Raw genomic sequence first — 22,589 nt, 5'->3', positions numbered from 1 at the left:
GGACCCCGAGATCTCTCTGATCCTCCACACTGCCAAGAGTCTTACCATTAATACTATATTCTGCCATCATATTTGACCTACCAAAATGAACCACTTCACACTTATCTGGGTTGAACTCTCCAAATGTTCATAAATCCTGCCTCTCAGGATCCTCTCCATCAATTTACCAATCACTGACGTAAGACTCACAGGTCTATAATTTCCTGGGCTATCTCTACTCCCTTTCTTGAATAAGGGAATAACATCCGCTACCCTCCAATCCTTTGGGATCTCTCCAGTCCCCATTGGTGATGCAAAGATCATTGCCAGAGGCTCAGCAATCTCCTCCCTTGTCTTCCACAGTAGCCTGGGGTACATCTCGTCTGGTCCTGGTTATTTATCCAACTTGATAAAAGCTCCAGCACATCCTCTTTTTTAATGTCTATATGCTCAAGCTTTTCAATCCACTGTAAGTCATCCCTACAATCGCAAAGGTCCTTTTCCATAGTGAATACTGAAGCAAAGTATTCATTAAGTATCTCTGCTATCTCCTCCGGTTCCATACACACTTTTCCACTGTCACACTTGATTGGTCCTATTCTCTCACATCTTATCCTCTTACTCATTACATACTTGTAGAATGCCTTGGGGTTTTCCTTAATCCTGCTCGCCAAGGCCTTCTCATGGTCATCTCTGGCTCTCCTATTTACATTCTTAAGCTCCTTCCTGCTAGCCTTATAATTTTCTAGATCTCTATCATTACCTAGTTTTTTGAACCTTTCGTAAGCTTTTCTTGACTTGATTTTCGACAGCCTTTGTACTCCACATTTCCTCTACTCTACCATCCTTTCCTTGTCTCATCAGAACGTACCTATGCAGAACACCATACAAATATCCCCTGACCATTTACCACATTTCTTCCGTACATTTCTCTAAGAACATCTGTTCCCAATTTATTCTTCCAAGTTCCTGCCTGATAGCTTCATATTTCCCCTTACCCCAGTTAAACATTTTCATAACTTGTCTGTTCCTATCCCTTTCCAATGCTATGGTAAAGGAGATAGAATTGTGATCACTATCTTCAAAATGCTCTCCCACTGAGAGATCTGACACCTGACCAGGTTCATTTCCCAATACCAGATCAAATACAGCCTCTGCTCTTGTAGGCTATTCCACATATTGTGTCAAGAAACCTTCCTGAACACTAACAAACTCCACTCCATCTAAACCACTCACTTTAGGGAGATGCCAATCAAAATTAGGGAAATTAAAATCTCCCATCACGACAACCCTGTTATTATTACACCTTTCCAGAATCTGTCTCCCTATCTGCTCCTTGATGTCCCTGTTACTATTGTGTGGTCTATGAAAAACACCCTGTAGAGTTACTGGCCCCTTCCTGTTCCTAACTTCCACCCACAGAGACTCAGTAGACAATTCGACTTACTCTTTTTCTAAGTCTGTGACACTATCTCTGATCAACAGTGCCACGTCCCCACCTCTTTTGCCTCTGTCCCTGTCCTTTCTGAAACATCTAAAGCTTGGCACTCTAAGTAGCTATTCCTTCCCCTGAGCCATCTAAATCTCTGTAATGGCCACAACATCATAGCTCCAAGTACCAATCCACGCTCTAAGTTCATCCGCTTTGTTCATGAAACCCTTTGCACACATACACACATCTCAAATCATTAATCTGAGCATATCCCTTCTCTATCACCTGCCTATCCTCCCTCTCACACTGTTTCTTGATTTATGAGCCAACTGCCTCTTCCTCCGTCTCTTCAGTTTTGCTCCCACCCCTCAGCAATTCTAATTTAAACTCTCCTCAACAGGACATTGGTCCCCCTGGGATTCAAGTGCAACCTGTCCTTTTTGTACAAGTCACAACTGCACCAAAAGAGGTCCCAATAATCCAGAAATCTGAATCCCTGCCCCCTGCTCCAATCCCTCAGCCATGCATTTATCCTCCACCTCACTCTATGCCTATATTCACTGAAATTTGGCACAGGCCTGAGATGACTACTTTTGAGGTCCTGCTTCTCAACTTCCTTCCTCTTAATCTTCCATGTTCCAAGGAATAAAGTCCTAAACTATTCAAACTTTTTCTTAAAACTGAGGTCCTCCAGACCTGGCAACATGCTTGTCTGAGATACCGAAGTATTTGTCTGTGAGCTGTAGTTTGATGGACTCTTTGGGGCTTCTACTACTGATCGCATGGTGGTGTGGGGGTGGTTGGAATGACTGGGGGTGGGGGACTGTCGATGCTGTTTGCTGCTGCTTGTGTGAAGCGGGGGGGGGGAGGAGGAGCTTCAGGACTTCTGTGGGGTTTCTTTGTTTCAGGAGGTCCATGAAGAGTATGAAGTTCAGATTGTGGGGTTTCTTTGTTTCAGGAGGTCTGTGAAGAGTATGAAGTTCAGATTGTGGGGTTTCTTTGTTTCGGGCTGTCTGTGAAGAGTATGAAGTTCAGATTGTGGGGTTTCTTTGTTTCAGGAGGTCTGTGAAGAGTATGAAGTTCAGTTGTGGGGTTTCTTTGTTTCCGGCTGTCTGTGAAGAGTATGAAGTTCAGATTGTGGGGTTTCTTTGTTTCGGGCTGTCTGTGAAGAGTATGAAGTTCAGATTGTGGGGTTTCTTTGTTTCGGGCTGTCTGTGAAGAGTATGAAGTTCAGATTGTGGGGTTTCTTTGTTTCAGGAGGTCTGTGAAGAGTATGAAGTTCAGTTGTGGGGTTTCTTTGTTTCCGGCTGTCTGTGAAGAGTATGAAGTTCAGATTGTGGGGTTTCTTTGTTTCGGACTGTCTGTGAAGAGTATGAAGTTCAGATTGTGGGGTTTCTTTGTTTCGGACTGTCTGTAAAGAGTATGAAGTTCAGATTGTGGGGTTTCTTTGTTTCGGGCTGTCTGTGAAGAGTATGAAGTTCAGATTGTGGGGTTTCTTTGTTTCGGACTGTCTGTGAAGAGTATGAAGTTCAGATTGTGGGGTTTCTTTGTTTCGGACTGTCTGTAAAGAGTATGAAGTTCAGATTGTGGGGTTTCTTTGTTTCGGGCTGTCTGTGAAGAGTATGAAGTTCAGATTGTGGGGTTTCTTTGTTTTGGACTGTCTGTGAAGAGTATGAAGTTCAGTTGTGGAGTTTCTTTGTTTCGGACTGTCTGTGAAGAGAACGAAGTTCAGTTGTGGTCTGCTTTGGGGACCTCCTTCCTTTTCCTACCTATGTCGTTGGTACCAATATGTACCACAACTTCTGGCTGCTCTCCTTCCCACTTCAGGATATTGTGGATGCGATCAGAAACATCCCTGGCACCTGGAAGGCAAACTAACATCCACGTTTCTTTCTTGTGTCCACAGAGTCACCTGTCTGACCCCCTGAATATAGAGTCCCCTATCACTGCTGCCACCCTCTTCCTTTCCCTACCTTACTGAGACACAGGGCCTGACTCTGTTCCAGAGGCAGGGGCACTGTTGTTTCCCTCAGGTAGGCTGTCCCCCACAACAGTATTCAAACAGGAATACATATTGTTAAGGGGAACAACCATAGGGGCTCTCTAGTATCTGCATCTTGCCCTTCTCTCTCCTGACTCTTACCCACTTATCTGTCTCCCGAGGCCCCGGTGTGATTACTTGCCTGTAACTCCTCTCTATCACCTCCTCGCTCTCCCTGACCAGACAAAGGTCATTGAGCTGCATCTCCAGTTCCCTAACACGATCCCGAAGGAGCTGCAGCTCGACACACCTGGCGCAGATGTGGCCGTCCGGGAGGCTGGGAGACTCCCAGACATCCCACATCTGATGCCCAGTATAGAGCACCGGCCCCCGACATCCCAAAGCCTGCATGATGGTGCAGAGTGTGTGAAGAATCGGGGCGATAGAATTGCAGGAATGAATGGAATAACAGTAGGACAATTTGTTCCTTTTCTGAATGTGATGATGACATCACAGGAATAAAATATTACAGTACTTCATGGTGCACTTTATTGACAACTCAAATTATAACATGATCATCTCTAACCAAAATACACCTAAGCCTGTGAGGTGACCAATGGTCCTTGAAATCCCTCTGTACCCATCCCTGTGGATAATGTGCACTCCTAAAGGGACACACAGGTACGAATGTAACCCCAGAAGGGCAGCAGGCACAGTACCGTGAGTGTAAGTAGGTAATCAATGGTCAGTATGAATTCTGTGGGCTGAATGGCCAGTTTGCGTGCTGTATGACAGTGAGGTACGCGTGTTCCCTTGGCCTTTTACACTCACAACCTCCTTTCTCCCCTGGTTGATTCTCCGGGGATTGACAGGCTTTCTGGAGCAGATTGTTATCATCTCGCAGTGATTATTTTCTTGCCCTTTTTTTCCTGTTCCCACCAGCCCCCTGCTTCCCACTCGGTCTCACGAGGACGGTGAGCATGGGAACTGGTGGGCTCCTACTGCAGTTGTTCTCGGCAGTGATTCTGGACAGGCATGAGGTTGCCACTGGAATGGCACTGTTGAGGAAAGGTTGTCAGCATCAACTGGGCAGGCTGGCCCGCTCAATTTAGAGACAATAACCTTCCGTGGCTGACAAGTATATAAAGGGTGAAGGAGATTTGAGGGTAGATACTCTATAGGACGAATAGGACGAATGGAGATATTGTAATGAGAGACACGGAGATGGCAGAAGAATGAATGTGTATTTTGCATCAGTCTTCACAGTGGAAGACGTCTGCAGTATACCGAACATTCCAGAGTGTCAGGGAAGTGAAGTCGGTGCAGTGAAAATTACGACTGAGAAGGTGCCCAGGAAGCTTAATGGTCTGAGGGTGGATAAGTCTCCTGGACCTGATGGAATGCATCTGAAGGAAGTAGCTGGAGAGATTGCAAAGGCATAAACAATGATCTTTCAAGAATCAATAGATTTTACCGGATGACTGGAAAATTGCAAACGTTACTCCACTATTTAAGGAGGGTTGGAGGCAGCAGAAAGAAACTATAGACCTGTTAGCCTGACATCACAACATCAGGAAGTTGCTGGAATCGATTGTTAGGGATTACGAATACCTGGAGGCACATGACAAGTTAGGCCAAAGCCAGCATGGTTTCCTAAAAGGAAAATACAGCCTGTCTAACCTACTGCAGTTTTTTAAGGAAATTATGAGCAGGGTAGACAAAGGAGATGCAGTAGACGTGGTGTATTTGGAGTTTCAGAAGGCCTTTGACAAGGTGCCGCTCATGAGGCTGCTTAGCAAGATAACAGCCCATGAAATTTCAGGGAATTACTAGCATGGGTGGAGCACTGGCTGATTGGCAGAAAACAGAGAGTGGAATTAAAAGGCTGCCAGTTACCATTGGAGTTCCACAGGGGTCGGTGTTGGGACCACTGTTTTTTACAATGTATGTCAGTGATTTGGACTGGGATTAATGGATTTTTGGCTAAATTTGCTGATGATACAAAGATAGGTGGAGGAGTGAGTAGTGTTGAGGACACAGAAAACCTGCAGAGAGACTTAGATAGTTTAGGGGAATGGGCAAAGAAGTGGCAAATGAAATACAATTTTGGAAAGTGTATGGTCATGCACTTTGGTGGAAGAAATAAATGGGCAGACTATTATTATTATTATTATTATTATTATTATTTAGATGGGGAGAGAATTCAAAGTGCAAAGGGACTTGGGAGTCCTTGTGCAGGATACCTTAAAGGTTAACCTCCAGGTGGTGAAGAAGATGAATGCAATGTTGGCATTCATTTCTAGAGGTATAGGATATAAGAGCAGGGATGAGATGTTGAAGCTCTATAAGGCACTTGTGAGACAACACTTGGAATATTGTGTGCAGTTTTGGGCTCCTTAATTTTGGAAGGATATACTGATATTGGAGAGGGTTCAGAGAAGATTCACGAGAATGATTCCAGGAATGAAAGGGTTACCATATGAGGAACATCTGGCAGCTCTTGGGCTGTATTCCCTGAAGTTCAGGAGAATGGGGAGGGGGAAATCTCATAGAAACACTCTGAATGTTAAAAGGCCTGAACTGATTAGATATGGAAAAGTTATTTCCCATGGTAGGGGAGTCTAGGACAAGCGGGCATGACTTCAGGATTGAATGATGTCCATTTAGAACAGAGATGCGGAGAAATTAATTTAGTCAGAAGGTGGTCAATCTGTGGAATTTGTTGCCACGATCGGCTGTGGAGGCCAAGTCATTGGGTGCATTTAAGGTAGAGATAGATAGGGTTTTGATTAGCCAGGGCATCAAAGGGTTTGGGGAGAAGGCAGTGGAGTGGGGATGAATTGGATCAGCCCACGATTGAAGGATTTTTACTCAGAGAGTGCTTGGTGTGTGGACTACACTGCCTGAGTCAGTGGTGGAGGCAGATACACTAGTGAAGTTTAAGAGACTACTAGACAGGTATATGGGGGAATTTAAGGTAGGGGGTTATATGGGAGGCAGGGTTTAAGGGTCGGCACAACATTGTGGGCCAAAGGGTCTGTACTGTGCTGTACTATTCTATGTTCTATGAATGGCAGAGCAGACTTGATGGGCCAAATGGCCTACTTCTGCTCCTATATCTTATGGTTTTATGTGGTCTAGAATGGTCCTGAGGCTAGGAAACTGAGTTTGACCCTGACTCTGATCTCTACAGTCAAAGGGTCTAGGCATACACGTGAGGCTGTATTTGAGGACATAGAATGTCACAGCTCTGGATGAATGCATTCTCAGTACTGGCCTACTTCTGGAGGAATGGAGTGAGCCAAACACTATTGTTGTGGGTAATTAGGTCCATCACTTTTCAAAACAATGAAGCTGAACACCTCACTCTGGATGGGTTCCATGTGCTGGTGTTTTACGCTGGGGAGAACAATGCAGGGTGACTGACAGTCTTGTAGACATGGGTGTGAATTCTGCAGTCCCCACGAAGACATGTGCAGCTTTGCTCAACTCTCTGTTAATCCAATTTACGTAAGAGTTCAGATCCAAATGGCTCCACAAGTTGATAGGGCAGTTAAGAACGGATACGGTGTGTTGGCCTTCATTACTCATTTCAAGAGCCATGAGGTAATGTTACAGCTCTGCAAAACTCTGGGTAGACCACACTTGGAAATTATATTCAGTTCTGGTCAACTTTTTGATTGGAGGGATGTGGAAGCTTTAGAGAGCATGGAAATTTAGTAAGATTTAACGGGGTGTTGCCTAGATTAGAAAGTATGTCTTATGAGGATAGATTGAGCAAGCTCGGGCTTTCCTCTCTAGAGCACAGAAGGATGAGAAGTGACTTGATAGAGGGGACAATGTGGTAACGGGCATGGATTGAATGGATTCTTACTGCCCATTACACAGATGCCATGTAGGACGGCAATGAAGATCCTCCATCTCTGGTGGCGGTCAGGGCTTCCTTCATCATGTCAGTAGCTTCCTCTCAGTTTTCACTACTGTCAGTCACACGTGTCCCAGGAGGAGACTAAGGAAACCGTCACACTGAGATGTAGAAGGATCTTTCCAGGCTCCTTCCATAAAAATTTGTTTTAACAATCGGGGTATTTATCCCTGAGCTGAACACCTTGAACCTGGAGAACCACACTGACCCTTTGACCTGTTTGGCATGGGTGACCCTACCACGGGCCAAGGCATAAATCCCTGACTCCAGCCAGCATCGCTCTCTGGGTCAGTGAGGCACCCAAGCCTACAAAGCATAACAAGGTTGCAGACCCCTTGATGGATTGAGTGGACAGCTAGGAACCTATTCCCAGGGCAGAAATGGCTAATTCAGGAGGGTCGAACTTTAAGGTGATTGGAGAAAAGTGTAAGGGGATTGTCAGAGGTAAGTTTTTGCACACAGAGGCTGATAGCTGTGCAGAATACGCTGCTGGGGTGGGGTGGAGGCAGAGATATTAGGGACACTTAAACTCTTAGATAGGCACATGGATGATAGAAAAATGGAGGGCTATGTGGGAGGTCAATCTTGGAGTAGTTTAAAAGTCTGGCACAACTTTGTGTGCTGCAGGTCCTATACTCTGCTGTAATGTTCTACGCTCCATGTTCTAACGATCCACTCCGCAGACTGTTCCTTGACCAAGTACCATCAGGGTTGTCCTCTCCCTGCTCTGCTCCGCTATGGACAGAAAGGTTGCCAGCCTCTGCTTTGAGCACAGTGAATGACTTTGCTTCCATAGCACCCTCGTCCTGCTCCCCAGGACACAGATTCCACCTCCTTCACCTTAAACACACTGAAGCTTGGACCCCAGGTTCTGTCTCCCACAGGAGCACGAATTTGGAATATCCCCTGTCAGGGCCCCATCTTTAATAACTCAAAATAGTCAATTGTCTTTCTTCTAAAGATTCAGCCTACACAGCCAACTCTTTATTGCAGGAATCAGCTCAGTCAACTTCTAGGTATAAATAAGGGGAACAAAACTCTTCACGGTACCCCAGGGCCAGTCTCTGTGCAGCATGGCACAGGACAGGCCTCCTTCTTCTATCTTGTTACAGCATTGAAAACCAGGATCAGGTTTATCACCACTCATAGATGTCTGGAAAGCTGTGTTTTTGTGGTAGCAGTTCAGCGCAGCACAAAAAATCACTCTGAGTTACTATAAATAAATAAATAGATAAATAGTGCGGAAGAGAAACAGTTCATGGGCCATTCAAAAATCTGATAGAGTCACAGACTCAGAAAATTACCACACGGAAGCAGGCTCTTTGGCTCATCTAGTCTTGTACCGAACAAATTTAAACTGCCTAGTCCCATCGATCTGAACCCAGACCACAGCCCTCCACACCCCGTCATCCATGTACCTATCCAAACTTCTCTTAAACATTGAAATCGAGCTTGCAAGCAACACCTGTGTTGACAGCTCATTTTACACCTTCGTGACCCTCCTTTCATGTTCCCCTTGAACTTTTCACCTTTCATCCTTAACCCATGACCTTTAGTTGTAGTCCCACCTAACCTTAGTGGAAAAAAGCCTGCTTGCATTTACGCTAACTATACCCCTCATAATTCTGTACAGCTCTATCAAATCTTCCCTCGATCTTCCATGTTCCAAGTTATAAAGCTCTAACCTATTCAATCTTTCCTTATAATCAGGTCCTGGCAATATTCTCGATAGCGGAGGGGGCAAAGCTGTTCCTAAAAATTTGAATGTGGGTCTTCAGACTCCTGTGCCACCAGATGGTGAGGGCTCTTACTGATGGGTGCTGGCTTCTCGAGGCACTGCTTTTGTAGATGTTCTTGATGGTGGGGTGGAGTTGTGCCTGTGATGGGGCTGGCTGAGTCTACAACTCCCTTTCAATCTTGCACATTGGTGTCTCCAAACCAGAGACTGATGCCACCAGCCAGGTGTTCTCCACCATACTTCTGTAGACATTGACTAGAGTATTAGAAGTCATGCTAAATCTCCTCAATCTCCTAATGAAGCAGAACCAATTTTGTGATTGCCTTAATATGTCGGGCCCAGGAGAGATCCTCTGAGATGCTGAAACCTTTCAATGTATGTTCTCCCAACATCCACTTCCTGAAGTCCATATTCAGCTCCTTGGTCTTGCTGACGTTAAGTGCAAGGTTGTTGTTCCAATACCACTCAACCAGCTGATCTATCTCAGTCCCGTACACCTCCTCTCACCATCCTCATCTTGACTTACTTTCTAACCTTTCATCCGAGTCATTACCACAGGCTGAGGACTCAGCATCAATCCCATCTACCTACAACTTTCTGACCTGTAAAGTACCCTTTTATCTGCCTCCCTTTTCTGTGTTTGCCACAAGCTGCTCCATGCCAATATCTTACTCCCCATTCCTTGTCTTGGGTCCTTGGTAAATGATAAATTGGTTTATTATTGTCACATGACCCAAAGTGTGATGAAAAGCTTTGTTTTGCGTACCATTTGTGTAGGTTATGTAAGCTGAGGTAGTACAAGGGAAAAGGCAATAAGAGAACCCAGAATATAATGTATAGTTGCAGAGAAAGGGCAGTGCAGATCAGCAATAAGGTGCAAGGTCAGAGCAAGGTAGATTGTGAGGTCAAGGGCTCATCTTTTTCTACTAAGGGACCATTCTTATACACTGGGGTAGACGCTGTCCTTGAGCTTGGTGTTACGTGCTTTCAGGCTTTTGTATCTTCTGCCTGACGGGTGGAGGGCATGAAAAAGAGAGAATGACTCAGGTGGTCGGGATCTTTGATTACGTTAGCTGCCTTACTGATCGGACACCATAGTGTCTATTAGGAGACTCTTACAGAAGTAGAGGGCGATGCAGCGGGGTAATTTTAGGCAGTTTCTAGAGTAGGCTACGTGGTCGGCACATGGTAATAGGCTGTTGGGTTTGATGTTCTATGTTCCAAAGTTCAGATTTACCTTGTAAGCAACTTAAATTTTGTTCGGGGAGAGTTGTTTGGAGCTGATGTAGAAAGGGTTTAGAATCAGATTCAGAATCAGGTTTGTTAACACCGGACCTTTGCTGTGTAATTTGTTGTTTTGTGGTGGCAGTCCGACAAGTCGCAAACACAAATAAGTGAATAAACAGTGCGAAGAGAAGAATAGGGAAGTAGCTTCGTGGGGTCATGGACTGTACAAAAACCTACTGGTAGAGGGGAAGAAGCAGTTCCTAAAACCGAGTGTGTGTCTTCAGCGCAAAGTGGGCACGTCTTCGATACTGAGGGTCTTTAATAATGGATACTGTCTGCTGCCTTTTGATGTAGCTGCAGGTGTGTAGCCTAGTCGGGGGAGGATTAGGTTAGTATCTGTTGGGTATTTATTCCAAGCTGAATAGTTTCACAGTTACTGCACCAGTATCAGGCCATGGGCAAGAGAATTTTTGGGTTTAGTATTGATGCTGGAGAATTGGAAGGAGAAGCAGGGAAACAGGAGATAGCGTGCATGTAATCAGCAAGGATGCATGCCAACATTCTACGATTAACAGTAGCTGTATCTCCCACAGACTTCCACTGCCTGATACAAGGTCTCAGCCTTGACAGACAAAGATATGAGGAACAGAAACAATCTCTCCAATAATCAGCTCAGTTAATTTTTACTAAGTACAGAATTCTGCTGGATGTGGCCTTGGTTTTTGTTTTTCATTTTCTGCAGCTGCTCCTTTCAATGGTTCTTTCCCAACTTGTAGATGGCAGGTTTTCGCTTGGATTTACAGCCTCACTGAACACCTCCTCAAATTCCCTCTGTTCTTCATAACCCCATAGATCCCACCACACCGGAGTTAGCCGGCTGCTCCTGTGCCCACATGGGTTTCCCCAGCCCTGGAGGCTCCGGTATTCTCCCACATCCCAAAGATGTGTAGCTATCATGGGGGAAAAGAGTAATCCAGGCAAGAGTGTTACCCGCTGGAGGGTGAGATTATGCAAGGGTTTAGTTCCAGATGACCGAGAGTGACGTTAAAGGCCGTACACAGAACATAAAATGTACAGGCCTTTCAACTCATGATATTATGCTGACTTTTTTAACCGACTCTATGATCAATCTAACCTTTCTGTCTGACATAACCCTCCATTTTTTCTACCAACCTAATAGTTTCTTCAAAGTTTCCAACACATCTACCTTGAAAACCACCCCTGGCAGGGCACTCCACACACCCATGACTCTTTATGTAAAAAACTTTCCTCTGACATTCTAAACATTTCTCCAAACACCATAAAATTACATGTCCCCTCATATTAGCTACTTCTGCCCTGGAAGTAAATATCAGGCTATCTATGTGATCTATGCCTCATCATCTTGTACCTCTATCAAGTCACCTCTCAATTTCCCTCTCTCCAAAGAGAAAAGTCCTCTTCTCGTATAACAATCTACTGAAAGGCACAATGGATGACATGATATCGTTAGGCAGGGGAAGAATGTGGCAAGCCTGGTTCTTAATCACAGATCATTCATTGCTTGGGACCATCAGTCTTCTCCTCCAGCTGTCAAATAGAGACCTGCTCCAATTTACCCCTTGTGAGCTTTGATGGGTGAGATCTCAACTTCCATTGCACTTCAAGCAAAAGCAATGCTCGCTTCCTCCATGGTTTTGTGGACCAATATTTCACAGGGTCTCAAAGCATCTTAGCAACTTGTCGATTGTGTAGGTGGCTGAGCACTCGCTCTGGGAACTGGCAGCAACTCAGTGCCTGGAAAACTTTGGCGCTCGGACTGTGTGGCAATGCCCCCCACTTGGCTGCTAACACGAACAGCAGAGTTCAAAAGGGCACATGATAACTGAAACCTGATTCTCGAAAAACTTGAATCTTGAACTGTGTGTGTACGTAGATAATGATACTGTGTATCTATGATTGTAATGCCCATCGAGCAATATTGAAATGCCCCCATGATAAAAATACACAGCAAACAACTAATGAACCACAACAAGTTGAGAAATAGTCTTCATAAAAGTTTATTGCCATAAATAAGTTTATGATCAGAGTGAGGTACTCATTTTGTAATTAAATGAAACTGGTTAGAAGCTGATTAGGTTGCCCTTCTACTACATATAATATGGGTAATTAACTCTGGTTGCAAGAAGGCATTGCATTATTCATAATTAAACTCCTTGACAACTACACGGTGATTGGACAAACTTCTCCCTAATTCTGTTACGATCAATGTGTCCTGTGCCAAAGGTATTCACAGCACACAGTGGCAGGCATGCATCTCATGCAGATGCTGTCTGTGAGACAAAATGCATAACCCCTTGGTGACATGCAGATTCTATGTACGATTAGTGTGGTGATATTCTACACCAGGCTCACACACCCTACGTTCCAGCCCAGCTTAACGTAAGGTCCTCTGAGAGAACCAAACTCGGTAGACCTGGATGAATGAGGTATGCATGGCAATACCTGGCTTACTAATGGTTATTAATCAGCAATCAATAATGATATAATAATACGCTTTAAAAAAAAGAAGTTGAGAAGTTGCTGAAGGTAAATTTCTCATGGATTTTAGGGTCCTGCCCAATGCTATTTCTGGGCGATGGGATTGGTTAAGCATGCAGTGACATCATTGTGATAAAAGTGTCAACAATAAACAGTGAGTAAGTGATCTTAATTTTACCCCTTCAGGGTGACATTGGAAGTCTGGATGTGTGTGGGGGGAGGGGGTGGTGGTGTGCCAGAGCCTGACAGTCTGGAGCATTTGTCATTCTCAGGAGCTGTGCCCCAGATCGGGGCGGAATGAGCGACCAGCGAACGCTGCTGTGGGACACAGAGTGAGCCAGGTAGTCACATTCCATGCGGTTGCTTTTGGCAATGTAGGTGGGAGTCAAGGAGAGGGGCCGGATATCCTGCGAATGTGCCTTTGCAAAGTTTTGCCTCCAGTACTCGCCTGCCACGCCTGTCACAGCTACGAAAGAACATTGAATGGCAAAGTGTGAGACACGGAACCTGATCACTGACCTGCTCCTGGAAGTTAATTAACTGTTAAAGCTATTGATTGCCTATCCAGGCTGGACGTAATTTCCTGTAGTTTTGTGTAATCAAACTATATCAGATAAGAACGGTTTATTCAGTGATGAAATGCCTCTATCAGTGTTCTTATCCTAGACTCATCAACTTATAGGGAGTCCTGCACCAAGTTCCCCTTCCCCATTGGTCAGCAGCTGGGCATCAGTAAAGCCACAACATAAGGTGTTATCCTGAGATGAGGGAAATGCTTCTGTGCACAACCAGTAGTGAGCTGTTTTTAATATTCTCGTGCGATACATGTAAAATGCTGGCGGAACTCAGCAGCTATGGAGCAGCTGACATTTTGGGCTGAGACCTTTCGTCTTCTCATCGACTCTTGCAAGAGTGTGGAGCCTGTTGAAAGGTTTGGCTCCTTGTGATTTGTCTCTGTTCCAGGGCGAAAGGACAGTGGGAGAGTAAAGTGAGGGGTGAGAACACACTGAGAAATGTTATAAATGGTACAGGTTAAGGGAGGCGGACAAAGCCATTCAGCGAAGGCAGGGAATGAAACATTAACCTGTAAAAGGTTTTAACGACTGACAACTTATGCAGAAAGACCACTTCCTCTGCTGATATGGGGATTCTGTACGATTTTGAAGATCTGCATTCTGCCTATTGTTGGATACTAAATCTGAAAAACAAATGAGCTAGAAGTTCCACGCCAGAGAGCCTGGTTTCCCTGCTTGACCTCACTTTGCTTCCTTCAGTTCCTGTGCCTTCAGGGACGTTGGAAGCAGATGCTCAGTGTTCAGCCCGGCTCACCTTCCTTTCTAACTGTCCTGCAGCTGGTTTCAGGCTTGTCTGTCCTGTCAGTGCCGATGAAAGGGAATAATGAGATGAAGCTGTCAAACCCATCTGGCCAGTGGTGTCACAGACTACGCCAGATGTCTGCATGGTAATCAGCGAAGGCAGCCTTAAACCAACAGGCACGCGGCGACACGCGGTCTTAACCCGATGGGCAAGGTTCACTGCTGAGATTTCAGGCCCTTTTACTCTCAGAAATCACTCCCTCTCGGTTTCTGGCACCCTGGCATTGCAGTTATCAGATAACTGGCAAACGACAGGTCATCAGACATGACAGCCAGGATGGAGAACAGTGAGGGAGACAGTCCGACACTGTTAGCTGGTCAGGTAGGACCATCAGAACCCTAAGCCAACCACTTCCTCTGGTAAAAAAATGCAAAGGCCTTTCAAACAATTGGGTCTGGCCAGACATGCCCTTAACTATCAGCGCTAGAGCAAGTGGAAACATCGGAGGGCAATGAAGAAATACATTACTAGTTACATATTTAAAGTCAGATTGTAACTGCATTGATGATTTGAGCCTGACCTTGTTAGAGATTGGAGCCGATGCTCTGCTCAGCCAAGTTAGATAAAGCTGGACAGCTCCTTCACATCAGAAGCTCCATCTGCCAACCAACCTGTAATAAGACTGTGCCAGTGATTATTTGTTGCAAGTTATTGTTTTAAAGCAACAATCTCACAAAAAACCCTTATTCAAAGAGTCAGTCCTGAATAAACTGCAGGGAGATTCTTAGCTCCGTGCCTGATGCCTGACGAGGTTAGCCCAACCTGAGGCTGGAATTATCTCCAAAAGCTATCCACCACCCCTTGCTGCCAGCAATGAGTGGATGTCACTTATTGAACTTCTATGGGCATTTCCACTTTGCTTTTACTCTCAAATTGCAATCGTAAACCTCAATTCCTCACTGGTAATGCACGTCCCTTTGGGCACCGGGGCAGGTTCTAAGTTATGCCTTGAGGTTGGCGGGGCCGGTGTCAGAAATCATGGTCAGTGGTTGGTAGCTGATGTTCTAGAAGCTGGTTGAAGAGGACCTTTGGGCACTCTACTACAGGGAGGATGGATAGATCAGGGAGCTTCAGTAGTGCATCCCAGAGATGGAAGATAATAACAATATGATATGATCATGACCTAGAAGCAGATTTAGGCTATTTGACCATCGAGCCTGCTCCACCATTCCATCATGGCTGATTAACTATCCCTCTTGAACCCATTCTCCTGCCTTCTCTCTGTAACCTCTGACACCATTAATTATTAAGAACCTGGCAACCTCCACTTTAAATATACACTTGATGATAAGGCGACAGGTCTCTTTTCTGCAGAATCATGGAGTCTGGAAGAGCAGTAACACCTCTGTCAATGTGCCAGCACTCTCAGTGTCACACAGATATCACCGTGATGCCCCCATTGGTAACACAACATCCAAGTATCACCACTATCATTGAATTAAGAACGTACCCTCAGCAACAATATAATACAACCAACCACGTAACGTGTGTAATCACTGGTTACACCTGATTTCTGGATGGTACCATTCCTGCATGAGGCAGTCCTGTTGAGAGAACAATGTCTGTGAGTTTCCATTTCTTCCAGTGGGGGTTATGTCTCTTGTAATCAAATACATTTGAGATTGTTTCTTATCCAGGTGGAGTGCACCATCCTGGTCGATTTCTACTCTGGACACTTTACTGTGGGAGGGGCAGGAAAGGTTTGCTCACTGAGTTATTATGTCTATCCGGGAGGGGTAACCGCAGAGAAGAACACGTTGATCACATCGCTCATGGTTTGGCTCCATCCAGAAATCAGGTCTGGTCCAAAGGTAAAATACTTCAGATGCAGGAAATGTTAACTCAGGCAGCATGGTAAAGGGTTAAACACTCACAAAATGCTGGAGGAACTCAGCAGGTCGGGCAGCATCTACGGAGGAAGATAAACAATTGATGTTTTGGGCTGAGGCCCTTCATCAGGGCTACCAGCATCCCCACCTGGTGTCTGACTGATGATGGTGGAGCTCCCTAGTGACGTTACATCCTAAGTGGTGACATAGTCCTGAACGTAACTCATGATTACATCTGTCACCTGATCGGTGACATCACCTGAGGGCACACACTCGTTTTCTGGTCCACCTTCGCATCAGGAAGTCTGGCATCCTGGGTCAGGGCTGAGTGTAGCCAAGTACCAGAAACCTGAAGCTGAGTCCAGTTTGCCTTCTTGGTCAGTCAGGGAGAGTTGCCGAGTCACTTGCACCCTAGATATAGACTGTACCAGCAGAGCATTGTCGTTGCGCATGCTGTGACTCAGAGTGTCATGTTAGCCGTGAGCTGCCTGCGCTTGCTACTCTCCTACTGAACAGCTCCTCACTGCGTCCCCTGAATCAGGGCTCTTCCAGTGCAGGTGGTAAGGCAGGACCACCTGGCTGTAAACAGCATCATGCAGAGGGGTTGAATGCAGCCTCCTTCTTGGGGCTCTGCCCAGGACTCCGAGCCACACCCTCAGGCCCTTCCGGCTGTCAGAACTGACAAGTACTTTCCATGTCTCATGGATTCCAAAATATTAAAAAAAATTTAAACATTTCAAATAAATAATAAGATTAATAAAAACATTGCAAAACACTTGGAAAGATTGAAGTTAATTAACTCAGAACTGGAAGCTTAGCTCTCTGCTTCTCCCAGTTGCACTAAGTTGTATAACGTCGTGTCCTTGGGCCGAGTTCCCGGTCGGGCTGCTGGGAAGCTGATGCTCAGCCAGTGTTGGAGTGGGAAGTACCTGGCGAGCTCTTGTCAGGAAGATTGGGATTTCTGGGCCGGCTCCTGGATATTCCTTCAACTACGGAAAAAAGTGCTGGCAGTTCCAATATTTCTCAGGCCAACCTGTTCACTCCATGTCACTACCAATTTCTGTCATGTTTTTCATGTTTCCCCATCACTATTCCTCCATTGTCACTGCCTGGGGCTCTGCACCTAATAATGATATAGTGACTTTAATATTTTTTCCAGTGGGAGCTGGTGCAACAAACAATCTGCTGGAGGATCTCGAAACCCTGCATCAGGACCCGGAACGCCGACAACTCCTTCCCTCCCTACCCTTCACTGACGCTGAGTTCCTCCAGCAGATTGTGTGCTGCTCCAAATTCCAGCAACAATCGAAGATGGTGCCCCACTGGGGAGTCACCAGAGGGAAACAAGCAGTGTAAAGCCACATCAGAAGCATTGAGGAATGCAAAAATTGAGGCCTTGAGAAGCTCCCGAAAGGAGGAATAAGAATAAAGGAGGCAGTGGGGATTTGTGGAAATTCCGGAGTTCACCAACTTGCCTGTTGAAGGCAAGGGTGAGGGCAGCTCCTTCCTCTGGGAGGTGGGCATTACTGCTGGGACCATTCTTATTTGTCTTTCTGAAAGGAATAACGGGCAGCCTGCTTGAATTGCTTTAGATGCAGATACTTCGTGCTGCTATCAGCTAATGAGCTCCAGGGTTTAAACTCGAGTTACAGTGAAGGAATGGTGAAACTCAAGTTCAGTTGCAATGAAAGGTACCGACTCGGAAGAGAGTTTGTTGTGATGGCGTTGTCTTTCTCGGTTCTAAATGGCTCAGTGTCAGATGTTGCTGCTGAAGAAGCCTTGCTGAGTGGGTGCAATGCATCTTACAGATGGTGTGGACTGGAGTCACCATGTCCATGCACAAAGGGAGAGTTGTTTTACCCGGGAGGTTGTTCATGTCTACTTTAGACCTATGTTCATTTGGCATGTGGGGATAACTCCATCACACTCTGTCTGCATCTCGTAGACCGAGCTAAGAAGCAGAATACGAAGACACTGAGCTCACGCTGCAGCCTGGGTATTTGCGCGAGTGCGCCAGTTAAGATTCCGGTGAATGGTGACTCCGAAGTGTGGCTGATGGTAACGCTGCAGTGCGTGGTTAGACTTCTCGTTGTTAGGGATGATCTCATTTAGAACTTGGGTTGCAGGCGTTCACTCACATATCACTGCCCCGGCCGGAACATGGAGAACGGGTGGCTTTGTTCTCGAAGTGGTGCAGACTGGACACGGTGAAAATCACCACCGTGGGCCTTATGAAGCTTAGGAACGAAGCAGCAGGTTGGGTCTAGGATACATCCCTGAAAAGCCCCTGCTGTGCTGCCCTGAGGGTGGGGTAACCCTCTTCCATGAAGCACTCAGATGCTCCCTTGAGTTCGTTATGAGTTCAGCCATTTCACCCAGATCCCAATGACTTGTTTACTGGGGATCTTTGGTGCCACACTACTGTCCTGATGTCCACTGCAGTTACTCTCTCCTCCCCAACAGCACTCACTCCTTTTGTCCATCTCTGGATCAGGGTTCTGTTGAAATCCAGACATGACAGAAGTTAAATCAACCACTGAGAAACAGCTCACTGATGAGAGGGCGGGTCATTGCGTCTCCTCGTTATGTTAGTGATGCCTGAGAGCAGGTAGATGGAGAGTGGGCTTGTTCAGGTTGTTACACTGCAAAATGACACGATCTCAATGACCAATGGTCTCTGCCTCGGCCATAACTACCCCGTGATAGGGTCATGGTACAGTAACAGAATGGGGCAGGACATTCCTGGGAGCTCTCAGCTTTGAGAAACGGTAACAGCGTTGGTGAGATCTGACATCCTGATGTTGCCTGTGCTTTTTTCCTATTCCATGCACTCAATTGTTTCTCAGCATTGTTGGAAAAGGACAAGTACTATGCTGTAATGCTCTTATTCAATGAAAGAAGTAGTTTAAGGACTACCTTCAGGTGATGGTGGAGAGCTTAAGAGGAGTTTGAGATGTAGAAGAGGAGTCAATGCTTACCCCTTGTCTCTAGAGTCACAGGTTGGGCATTCATTGCCACCCAGTGTCAGATATTTGTATGGAGCCTCCTCCTGCTAATGATTGTTTAATTGTCCACAACCAATCACTCATGGATAGAGGAGCTTTGAACTACTCTATTGCCCGTGGGATCACTCAGCTTTATCTACTGACACTGTCCTCACTTGCTGGTTTGTGTTCTGTCTTCACCAGGGCTGCATATTGTTTACAGGTATGTTTGGTGCTGCTGGAGTCTGTACACCTCCCTAAAGCTCTGGTACAATGGTAATGGGATTCTGCAACCACCTTCATCCTTGCCACTTGCTTCTCGTGCTGAGTTTTATGCAGGTGGCCACTGCCGGTCTGCAGCTGACTGCGAGCAGGCATCATGTTCTACCGGGAAGCGTGGTCCATCACCCTGAGGACAGAACAGCAAAGTTCTGCTGCCTTCTCTGTCTGTGACGGACTTCTGGAATGGTGAATCCTGCACAACGGACCTCCTTTGATTCACTTGGTCAGCAGGTTTATGCTTCCTTTTGGCCGTCAGCCCACAGGGTGTAGTGCAATATGGAGGCAGAGGTGTGCCCTTCTCAGTGGAGTAGGTGGACAGTCCATGTCCCAAGGCACAGTTTGAAGGGCAGTAGGTTCTCCCAGTGTCTGGGCTGCAGCCGACCACATGGCAAAATGGACTAACACCTTATTGCTGTGTGAAGTTTTTTGCTGTGTTCAAAATGGCTGTCATACTTGTCCACATGACAGTCAGTTTACCTGAAAGCAAGCCTGGAGCAACCTGAGATGTCTCTGAGAGATGCAGTAAAGTCCTTTACAATTTTCCAACCAGAGCTCAAGGCACAGCTGTCTTTCTATTACTTTCACTCAAGACCACATTATCCAACTGCTGTGTTACAGTAGGATACTCTTGTCTATGAGCTCTTATGAATTTGCAAATACAATTTATTTTTCATTTGTTTAGTGTTCTGATTGGGGCTGGCAAGGATAACATTGATTGCCCCGTGCCCAACTGCCTCTTGGATCCAGCAGCTTATTTACTGCTGTCGAACAGCCAGGAATCAAGGGCGTGGCTTCAGATATAGTCCAGGACAGGCAAGGACAGTCCCTCCCTCATCAATGTTGGTGGATTTGATGTTATTTTCACAAGCTGGTGATTTAACAACCTAAGACTGGCCTTTTGTTGTAAGTTTATTGAATGACCTTCCCAGGTGCAATCTGAATTTATCTAATCTGGTGGCTGGCTGCACAAAGATGAAGAAATTAATGACCTTCTCATAGCAACGCTATAGGCATCTGAGTGATAGAAGGATAGAAAGAAAGATTCCTTTTTACTCTTCTGCTAGTCTCTCTCCTTCTCTTCATGTACAATAAATTATTAACAGATAGATTGTGAGTGTTGGTCTCATGTGGGACAACCCCTCAGATATATCTGAAGTACAAAGGTTGGCACCGCCCAAGAGATTGCCTGTTGGTGGCCACCCATCAGGTCACAGCTAAAATATTTAACTTGTTCATCTCATGAGCTAGGACTTCAGGCACGGGTAATATTGTAGCTGTTAACTGAGGCAGTGAGAGGACTGGTAACATTGGCTTGCAAACAATGCATTTTCCAAAGACAGTCACTGGGATCTTGAATAGAGTTTCCTTCTCATTTAAAATAAGTCAAACATTGGACTCATTTAGACACGCGCTGCGTTTTGCATATCTCCAGCAGTTGTCTGAGAATTTCTGGAAGTCACTGAGAAACGCAGGGAGGTTTCACGGGAGGACTGAGTGGTGACTTTGTGTTTTTGCATTTATTGGTGCTCCTAGAGTGGACTTCCATCTTTAGCAGGACAAGGACGAGGGTACACAAACAGCCGTAGAAAATCCAATCCATTATATTTAAACCTTAAAGTCTCCCCTCAAGCAGGATTGGATTGAATTGCTCCTGAACATTCTCTGATTAAAAAAAAGGATTTTCCTAGCCCTTTCTTCATCATCCTATTTTGATTGAACATGCATTTGCTTGAATGCTGTCCGGTGAAGTCAATGTCATCTCATTCATCACTGAGGAAGAGTCCAGTTCCAACAGAGGTTTGACTATCGTCAGTCCCTACAGTCACAGTCCTCTACAATCCTGCATCTACTGACCTTGTGGTACATTGTGTGCTCCTGGCTTTTCACATAATGGCTTCGGTGAGGGAAGTCACACATTACCAGTGATCTCAGTCACACAAGGAACATAATAAACAGTTTCATTGGAATGTTCAGAGTAGTAAATAGGAAATTCCCCCTCTCTGGAAATCCTATCCATTATTTCAGCCCGAGTAGTCTCTTTCACATTGAGTTGCACTACTGCAGTTGGGTTTCTTTCACAAGCCTTGTTTGTGGATGTTGGTTGGCTTTGCTAATGAATGCTATTTCCTCCTCCATCCCCATTCATTTTCAGATTTCGATTAGTAATAGTCCTCAAGATATTCCTTGAAGTTTAAGTATTCCTGGAAGTGCTGGGATATTCTTTGACAGTTGATGACTAATACAGAAAAGATATTAAATAAAAATGAAAGATAACAATAATCATTTAGAAGTGTCTCCTAAGATTTGTTGGTGTGAATCCATGTAATTAATGCCTGCAGAGTATAGATGAGTGTTGGTCACCTAGAGCTTCTAGTGACTTTCTTCAAGATTTGTATTGGTTGATACGTTCAATGTCTGGGTAGACATGGAGATATCTGTAGTGTCCACCGGGCTATGATAGTCAGAGGTCAGGTCCTGGTCTATTAGAGGAATGTTCATCGCAGCCAGTGTCAGTGCTGTGGCTGAGCTTTTGCTTAAATTTTGGCCGTAGATCATCAACAACATGTCCAACTTTTGCTCGATGGACTGCACCTGGAACATGGAGAGAAAAGACAGAGCAAAGGCAGAGTGAGAGTACAATTGGGCAAAACTTGAACTACCTGAGGAATGTGAAGATGTTAAAGTCAAAGTAAATTCATTATCTAAGTACGTATGTTCACCATATACTATATTTTGAGGTCTGTTTTCTTGCTGGCATTCACAGGAAGTTAAAAAACGTACAACAGAATTTCTGAAAAAAAGTATACATAAATAAAGGCTGACAAGCTACAAAAGATGACAAGCTGTGCAAATAAATATAAAATGCTGAGAACATGAGTTGTAGAGTCCTCAAAAGCGAGTCTGTGGAATCTGTTCAGAGTTGAGGTTAGTGAAGTTATCTATGCTAGTTCAGGAACCTGGTGGTTATAGGGTAAAAACTGTTCCTGAACCTGGTCATGTGTGTTTGGGACATGGCCAGTAGTGTGATAAAGTATTACTATTTACTATTGCCACATGTACTGAGGGTAGGTAAAAACTTTGGTTTACACGTCACCTATGCAGCTCTTTTCATCACATTGAGGCAGTAGAAGGAAAGTTCACATAAGAATGCAGAATAAAGTGTAACAGCTACAGAGAAACTGCAATGTAGGTAGACAATAAGGTAAAAGACCATAATGATGTAGACTGTGAGGTGAAGAGTCCATCTTAGGAGACCATTCAATAGTCTTGTAACAGCAGGAAGGAAGCTGTCCTTGAGCCTGGTAGTACATACTT

At 45.2% G+C, this 22,589-nt stretch overlaps 2 protein-coding genes across 4 annotated transcripts in view; one reads left to right on the top strand and one right to left on the bottom strand.

Annotated features, from left to right (window-relative positions):
* The window catches only part of LOC132383387 (uncharacterized), a 223,887-nt gene that overhangs the window by 4,234 nt on the left and 197,064 nt on the right, over nucleotides 1-22,589 (top strand). The gene's annotated exons all lie outside the window — the stretch shown is intronic.
* The window catches only part of LOC132383386 (potassium voltage-gated channel subfamily KQT member 4-like), a 414,661-nt gene continuing 404,377 nt past the window's right edge, over nucleotides 12,306-22,589 (bottom strand). For all 3 annotated transcript variants that reach the window (XM_059954281.1, XM_059954283.1, XM_059954282.1), the window contains exon 13: nucleotides 12,306-21,866. In XM_059954281.1, coding sequence (XP_059810264.1) covers nucleotides 21,645-21,866 — 222 coding nt within the window. In that variant the 3' untranslated portion in view covers nucleotides 12,306-21,644. The remainder of the gene's footprint in view (nucleotides 21,867-22,589) is intronic.

The sequence above is a fragment of the Hypanus sabinus genome, chromosome 30 (assembly GCF_030144855.1).
Source record: "Hypanus sabinus isolate sHypSab1 chromosome 30, sHypSab1.hap1, whole genome shotgun sequence".
NCBI lineage: Eukaryota > Metazoa > Chordata > Chondrichthyes > Myliobatiformes > Dasyatidae > Hypanus > Hypanus sabinus.
This window is presented reverse-complemented; position numbering and strand designations above follow the sequence as displayed.